This window comes from Scomber scombrus, chromosome 23, assembly GCF_963691925.1.
Source record: "Scomber scombrus chromosome 23, fScoSco1.1, whole genome shotgun sequence".
Lineage (NCBI taxonomy): Eukaryota > Metazoa > Chordata > Actinopteri > Scombriformes > Scombridae > Scomber > Scomber scombrus.
This window is the reverse complement of record NC_084992.1, coordinates 16868430-16877299: the sequence shown is the minus strand read 5'-3', so window position 1 is coordinate 16877299 and position 8870 is coordinate 16868430. Positions and strand designations below refer to the sequence as shown.

At 41.6% G+C, this 8870-nt stretch overlaps 1 protein-coding gene across 4 annotated transcripts in view; it reads left to right on the top strand.

Moving 5' to 3' along the window:
• Positions 1–765: 765 nt before the first annotated feature.
• mark2b (MAP/microtubule affinity-regulating kinase 2b) overlaps positions 766–8870 on the top strand; it is a 51094-nt gene continuing 42989 nt past the window's right edge. For all 4 annotated transcript variants that reach the window (XM_062445066.1, XM_062445067.1, XM_062445065.1 and 1 more), the window contains exon 1: positions 766–2177. In XM_062445066.1, the coding sequence (XP_062301050.1) occupies positions 2127–2177 (51 nt within the window). In that variant the 5' untranslated portion in view covers positions 766–2126. The remainder of the gene's footprint in view (positions 2178–8870) is intronic.

Below are 8870 nucleotides of genomic sequence, written 5' to 3'. Positions count from 1 at the left end.
GTAGAGTATTCTATATAAATCTTAAAACATGTCTGGATGGGATCTTTAGAGAAAATAGAGAATCTATATTTGGAGCGCACCTGCCACTGACCAACATGGAGAAACACAGGAGGACACCATATGCAGTACAGTGAGGAATGGGAACAGTGAGGTCAATTAAAGGAGCACCAAAGAGGAGAACATCTTAACAAGGGTATTCTACAAACATGGCTGATCAAAAGAATTCAGTGCTTAATTAAATACAGTTTATTTTATCTATATTTACTTTCTTGTGTTAGTCTGTTTAAGGCATGGATGCATGAATACATTGCTGGTTTAATGGGACAGATAACTTTGGTTCACACTCCAACATTGTGGGTGGCACTAAGTGACATATCCAGGTAATTTTATGGAGGGTCCTCCACACTTTTGATAGACAAAGTGTTAAAATATCGCACGACATTTTAAATGTATCTCCATGGTAACTAGCAGCTGTCCCCCAGAGTGCTTGTTTAGTTACAATATATCATCCAGACCTAATTACACAAGGACGTTAAAAGTTATATAAAGTTACAGACCAAAATATCAAGAAGGAAGTTCAGTGAAAACTACAATCTCCATGGCGACAGTAGGAATACTATCCAATCACATTGAGCAATAAAATGTGACGGTGTCCGCGACATAACAAAATTCTCCAGGTGCTATACATGAAAGGAAAGTGGCAAGCGACACTTTTTTGCCGAAGATACGTCGTTACTGTCGAGCAACACTTCTTAAAACTATCGAGCGACCTGCCATACCTCAGCCTGAATGCTAGATGTCATCCGTCTTTAAACAGAAGAAAGAAGTAACGACCTGAAGGAATCGCGGTCACCTGGTTAACGTTCCAGAAACAGCCGAGTGAAGCCGAGCCGCAGCACGAACCCCCCTCCCCGATCCTCCCCGATCCTCCTCCTTCAGTCGTGGTGCAAGCAAAGCAGCAGCCATGTTACCGCGGGCTTGTTCCGGTATCAGGGTAGGATCGTGCGCATAGACTGCAGCAGCTCCTCGCCTCTCCGCGACTCTCCAAATGAGAAACCCCCCCTTCCCAGTTTATCGATAATGGATTTTTACAACTTGATGACCCTGTCTTTAGTTGGCTGCTCGCGGGGATAACAGCAGTCGGTGTACCGACAGGACGAGCTGGTAACGTGAAGGCTACACCGCCTCACTGCAGTGCAGCAGTGGTGAACGACCTTATTCCAATCACGCAGCCCGAAGGAAGAGAGCCGGTGATTTCCGTGGATGTTGAGTTTGGTGGGTCGCTGTGTGGCCGCTGGAGGATCAGCTAACTAGCTTTCCTTCTCGAGACACTGCATTAGCTACACGGCCCTGTTAGCTAGAGCCACAAATTAAGTCTCACCTGCCATGTTACCGTTTTTACACGGTAGCGGCGCTTTTATTTCGTGGATACCGTTCCTCACCTGGATATCTCTCTGGGAACATTTTGACTTGTTTTTCAGCGAGTTGGCGAGAAGCTCGAAACCTCGCTGGGAATAAAACTTTGGCCTGAAAGTTTGTAGAGCCCCTCGGACCTAGCTTCAAAAGGAAAAACGCCTCTCTTATTACAAAAAAAACCCATCAAGAAAAAGGGTGAAAAGCCTGCGTTCAAGAAAACGACACACCAGATAAGATTTGGTGTAGATTTCGGCGACAGACGTTAGTTAGCTTTTACTGGTTAGCATGCTAGCCACCTAATTGAACCGTGTCCTGTTCAATACAACCGTCGCCCAACTTTTCCTCAAGGTAGCTGGCTCGCTTTCGACGCTGTTAAAGGCAAACCGTGAACTGAATGTTTTCCAAAAAATAAGGAGGATATTTGCCTTTTTTTCTTGTTTTGTGCTTGTTGACAAACATGGGACGTGCGGTTATTGCGAGCTAGTTTCCAGCTAGCTAACTTGGCTAGCCGCTGATGTGGGATTCAACTTGTTGATTCACGGGCTATCTGTCGTCGCTGCTGCTAGCCGGCTGGCTGGCTAGCACTGTTGGCAGTTTCTCTCTACCACCAGCTACAAAAGTTTTAAATGCACAATAGACACTGAAGAGTCGCCCTTGTTTCACCGTTCCTTTCCCCCCTCTTTTTTTGGCAACTCTCAAGTCTTTGAAAAATGTCAACAAGGATCCCTCTGGTGCAAGTCATAGAAAATTCAGCCGGGCAGGTAAGATTCACAACTAAGTTAATCCTCTATAGTAATGTTGTAGTTGATGTGAAGCCATACAGTCTCTCTCAGTGGGAAATTATTTTTCTGCTTTGGGGAGAGAGAGAGAGAGGCCTTTTGTTTGGCCTTCCACAGGCTGTGATTGTCTCTTTGCCTTTTCTCTGTCTCTGTTTTCTTTGCCACACAGCAGTGATTCACCAACTTGCCTACGCACTCGCACTGGATTTCCCACTCCTTGCAGAATAGAAGGAACAAATTTAGGTTTCTATTTAGTCTGTGTGTCAGGGCATGTCCTCCTTCTTGACTTTTCATAGCTGTGACCTGTTGCAATACATAAAACTCTTGTCAGCCAGCCACCCGTGAATTTCACATAGATGACAGTACAGAAGATCAACTTCCACATATTAGCCTGAATGTTGAGGATCAAGTTTTTAATATAGAGGACTGATTTCCAGCTTCTATAGTGTGTTAAAGGTCTTTGAATCCTCTGTAGCGATGGCCTCTTGTTTGTGATTGACATTGATTTTGACATTATATTTATATATATATATATAAAACCCAAAGCTAAACCTGCTGCTTGTTGTAAGAAGCATTGGTGCCAGTGTTATAATAGAAACCTCTTTCAGAGGTTTTGGTTTTAATAAATGAATGGCACACAGTACCCTTTGTGATCATTTGAGAGCTCCAGTGAACTTGTGAAACAGATGTATATTTAAAGTTAGTAGCAATGTTTTCATTGGTTCCCAAGGAGTCCCTTTGGCATTTGCAGGTGTTTAGCTGGAACTGTCATGTCTGGGTTTGGTGAATGGGGGGTTTGAACACACTATTAATAACATTTACGCTACACTCTACTCAAAATAGAGAAGGACTGGATGAAATGAGAAATGAAAAAGAAAACACTTTGGCAGTGTGCTTTAAAGTTTAAAAACTATCTTTCTTAATCTTACAGACAGTTATATCTGCAGCTTCTTTGTTATTATGAATAAAAGCCACACAGGCTCACATGAAAACCATTATTGTTTCCAGTGCGGACAATGAGTTACACTGCTTGGACAGCTGTCGACAGGCATCAGGTGAAAAATCTCTCTTGAGCATTGGATGGAAAAAAGTGCGTTTGTGCATCTAACATGTTGACACTGTTGTAGCCAGTGGATGATGTCAGCACCTGTGTGAAGCTAAACCCATTTCTATATTTATGTTGCTTGAGTATCTTTACGTGTATGAATGTAGCTGTGGTGGTGGTGTGATGGATGGTTTGAGCAGTTGGTCAGCGGCTTCGATCAGAGTAGCAAAATAAGTTTATAAGATCGACTTGAGCTATCATAAAGTTTGCTCATTACGGTAAATGTGGTCAATAGTTCTCACTAAATGAGAAAAAAAAGTACAACATGTGTAATAATGACTGTTATTAAATTGCCCTTTTCAATCTGTCAAATATTTTTTCTACCTGAAATATTGAAAGCCCAACCCAGGTGTGTAAGAGGGCAGCTGCACACAGGCTGTCAGACTGTAGGTTTACTCCTACAGCCAACAAGGAAACCTCATGGTGTCTCAGACTCAAAGGTTCAAAGATTTTGTCTGCCTTTGCTTCTTGTATAAATAAAACGCTGACGGAAGTTGTCTGTTGATACCATGGTCTCACTGTGTGTGTGTGCGCGCGCTGGCTTGTCCCACGCAATGGATCACTGCTTCAATTAAGATTATACAAGAGAGCAGATCGACAGCTGCGCTGGTATGTAGATAGGTGTAGGCTAATAAATGCACGCACGCACACACGCACACACACACACACACACACACACACACACACACACACACACATTCTTATATGGCTACACCCTTACCTGGAACAGAGGTCAGAAACAACACAGGTGATTAAGCTTTTGATATAGTTTGTAGCTGACTCATACAGACACACAGGGCCGTGACATTTCCAGTGGGATTTTTGAGGTTGATGCGAAAGTCAATGTTTGGTGTCTTTTGAACATATTGGTAAAACGCACACTTGTCCAAACTTGTTAGAGTTAACCTTTTAATATTAGCTGACTTCCTCGCTGAATTCAACAGCAGCACAGTTGTTTTCCTCTGCAGAGGTGTGCAGCTTAAAGCCACAGGCAGATGCATAAAATATACCGTCACTCAGATCATTTTTACTTCTGTGCAGTTGGGCGTGAAAGAGTCTGAAACTGAAATTCTGCGCCTTGGTAATTAATAGCTGCTCAAACTGAACGTCCTGGTATACCCTGTTTGTGTACTTTACAGCAACACGCCCGTACCAACGCAGCCCTTGTTGTTTTGCTGCCTGCTGTTGTCACTACCGTCGGTCTGAACGCGCCTATACTCATCCCACGGCACGTAGCGAGGATTTAGGGGCAGGAGAAGAAAAACTTTGGGGTCACGGCAAGTCCTCAACTAGGCTTGTAGGCAAAAGGTCATGGATGGATACCGCAACACAAACACACAGTCTGTTTTAAAGGCCATGTATAGAAAGCCTTTGGTGTCGGGTCTCAAGACACAGGACAAAATGGCACTGGACATGAAGGCGGGCCGAGTGTGGACATGATGATCCCTGAGAGTGGAGCGTGTGTTGTGATTTGATTAGTCTATGTGCCGCTGAGTGACAGTATGTATCCGCTGAATGCTCTCAACTCCGCCTGTGTTTAAATACTTTACATCCAGTTAGCCTGATTGTCAATTATTTGACCCGGCCTGAAAGCTCACACGCACACTTTACTCATGACTGACAAACAAAGTTGTGAGTTAATGGTTATAAAAATTTGAGGGAGGTTTGTGCAATAAAAAGTCACCGTCAACCGGACTGTCATTTTTCTAACAGTGTGAAATGGCTGAAATGTTAAGTAGCTTTTGACCTGACATGTTGATGTGTTTCACAAGTTTTGGTACTGCCGGTTATTTTGAGGAACTTGCTTGAATACGGCGGTGTGGTAAACACTGTGAGAAAGCAAACTCATTAAAATAAAGTAGGAGGATTTTTATTTTTAAATTTGAAGAAATTAAATAAATGTAGTAAACATGTCCAAAATTGGGTTCTATTTGTCAGCATGTTGTGAACTTGCCTACTTGTTGGTTTGTACTCTTTGTCCACTTCCCCAGACATGATCACTCGATTGTCTGATTTCCTGTTTTACAATGTTCCCCTCTCTATTCAGTGAGCCACGTCTTCAGAAAAGACTAATGCAGCTGGAAATAATGGTCTGCCTCTTCAATTGTTACTTCATCCTCCATTTCATTGTTTAGGTTGCTGCACACTAGCCGAGCAGGCCGGATCCTCCCCGCATCGAAGTGTGATGGATCTGAACCATTTGTTTGCCCATGAGTAATTTTTCTCATTGTAGAAGTTGTGTAAAATCAATTAAAAACTAGCTAAAATATACGTAAGACCCCCTTTCTGCTTGATTTTAATGTCTACAATGGGTTTATTTAAAGTTCACCAGGACCTTCAACCACAAAAGCAAAACAAAAACTGTGAAATAAACCGGTCACAAAAAAAGGCGTCTCTTTCCTACCCGGTTTATTCTTAGTATGGGTGTATCACGGTTTTGAGTCATGGATCAGATGATATTTTTCACGGATCACGGATTAATGACATTCCCCTTACACAACAAATTCTTCACGTCACCTGCAACCTGTCGTCCCTCAGCGAGGAAGCCGTAAAGGAAGCCAGATTGGTCCCTTTGTTGAGGATCCCCCGCTGGGTGTGTGCTGAGTTTGCAGTTAAAAAAAAAAACTTAATTAACGACTGCTGTCATTTCTTTCTGGCTGCTCTATAAACCTGCCATCACATACTGAGCACTGAGCATGTGCATTACTTTTATCAAGCAGAGAAAAAGGAACGGGTTCTCTAGAGCTCCGTATATTGTGTCGTAGAGCTCGATACCAGAATCAGCTGACCCCACCTGGATCATTTCATTTGTTGGAAGTCTTCACATTTTTGTTACTCTCCTACAAGCTTTTCCTATCATGCTCAGACACACAGGATCCAATGAAGGTTTTTGATATGAGAAACAAAGAGTCTGGAAAAGAAAGATTTGGAAACAAAACATCACAGGATGGAGAGGGAGCAGGAAGAAAATCTTGGAGGAAAAAAAAACATCTAAATGTAGGCAGTCAAGCAAAGTTTGACGTAAAACCAACTTCTCTTCATGAAAATTTAGCCTCTTTTTAAATCCTTTTTTAAGTCTTGTAAGCTGCGTATTAACTGGAAACTGTGTGACACAGGCTGTCGTATTGTGTCCTCTTTGTTCATCCTGGGAGTCGGACTGCATCTAATAAATGTCGACTCCACACGAAGCTTTCATGTTCTTTATGATTGTACCCTCCAGTGTTACTAATCAGTCAACATTATATCATGAGAAAGAAACAAGACTCGACATAATGCTTGTGATTCATATAATTATAATATAAAGTAATTCTCAGAATATGAAGCTTTTATTTGTGAATAGTAATATTTCCTCATATTTTTGGCCTGTTTTGGTGCCATCATCACTATTTATTTGTTTATTAATTCATGAAGTCAATATGAAATCATTAAAATGCTTTCATAGTTTGGCCCAAGGTTTCAGGTCCATCACAGTTTGACCTTTAGTAACCTGCGTCTGGACCCAAACAGGGAAGACTGCAGCATTCAAAAGACAACACAGATACACAAACAAAGCAAATGTTGTTAAGCAGTTTGATATATTTCACTCGACACCTCGGAAGTATGAGAGGCGAGCGGAGAATCCCCCAGCAAGCTGTTGAGCTGGAAATTCAATAAAGATGTAGACAGAGAGACACTGACTGTGAGTGTGGAGACACAGGTATGCTGCTGAAGATGTTTTAGTATTCCAGCATTCACCCTTTTTTTTTTCTGTCCGTCTTCATTCATTCCCCCTTTGAATGAGTCATCGTGTAAGTAATCTATAGCCCGCCTGCATGCACGCGCTCACACACACACACACACACGTACACGTCGCCGTTACGCCCAGGAAACCATAAATTATGCCTCTCTTCTTACCAGAACAGTCACTAGGCAGACGAACAGAAAGACAAAGCTAGCCAGGGCCCTAGCAACAGAGAAGCTGCCTTCAAACACACGCGCGCACATACACACACACACACAAGATCATTCACTCCATCACGTTCACATTTGTTCTTGCCGACACTCATGGCACTAACGCTTCCTCATTTTTCCTTCACACAGATACATGCAGTTAATTGGATTGGAAATACGTTTTGATTTAATTCAATCTGTTATAAACTTGGATTTCCTGTAGATGAACAAATATAGAATAAGCAGGTGCTACCTGGGTGTTTAACACACTGTGCTGTGTGTGTGTTGGAGTGTCTTGAGTGAGCGGGGGTAAAACAGGCCTTTCCAGTTGAGCTGAGTGGTAGGTGTGGCGGCTAACTGTAGACCTGTGAGTTGAAGGACCTGACGTCATTCAGGTGTAGGAGTGTGCGTTTCTTTCTTTGCTTAAGTGTAATTCTGTTTAGTCACCTCAGATCAGGTCGTCATCGACACTTTGATTTCTTTTTTGAGAGCTGGGGAGATTGTCATAGATTAGATTAAGCAAAAAACCCTTAAATCATGTAGTTTTTAAGTTTTCTGAACTTTATATTTTTATCTGGAGTGTAGTTTGTAAGAATAAAGAATAGAATAGAAAGCCTTTATTGTCATTGTACAAGAATATACAACGTGATTTGGAGTGCTACATCTGAAATAAGTGCTCAATGGTCAATAACAACCAATAGGACAGACAACATAAACAATCAAACAAGGGGGAATAAATAGTTAAAGAAAAAAGTGTAAAAACTAGAGAATAATGTAAAAATAAATAATAAAGACATAATAGAATAAAACTACAGGTGTATATTATGTTGTTAATTGTCTAAAAATACCTTTTTAAATGCATGTTTTGAGTAAACATACAAGCTGCCATTGTTTATGCTGTCATTCCTGCATGCAAATAGTAACGTTGCCTATCATCCAAAACTAATTTCCCAAGGCTGAGACGGTCTCTGTCGGGGGTGTCTGTTGCCATGTGTCTTCCACTACAGCTTGATTTATCACCGTCAGTGTTTTACGAGCCCCAACTGGTGCCCAACCTGACTCTTATGGGTCATACTGAGTATAATGGTGGCAACTCTCTAATATCTGCAGAGTCACCAAAGACCTGATCTAGAAATCCTTTCAGAAAGGTAAAATTATTTAGTTGGCATTCAAATCACGCTGGAACAAGCAAGCCACCTTAATAATGGTAATAATTTCTCATATTTGATTAATGGAGAGTCGACCAGTATCACAGTCACTGAAACCCAGCTGCTTAAGAAAACGTATCCTCAAAGACAAATCAGGATTTGTAATCATATAAAACATAAAATCTAATTTGGTGGCACTCTTAACTCTAACACAGTTAAGTATTTTCTACTTCGAGGTTTAAATGGAATACAGTTTGCTGAAGCTTTTTGTTTTGCAGCGTCTTCGCAGTGATTCAATTGTCCAAAAAATGCATCACACTATTCATTTAATCTCAAAACCACTATTCAGGGGTTCCTGAAGGAAATGTGTCAAAGCTGGTTAGTCACACAGTCTCTGCTGCATCTCATTTCATATCGTTTTAGTTAGTAGATGACAGCCTAAATAATAGCCACACTCTCACCTCTGTTATGGCACCTCAGCTTTTCTCCCCC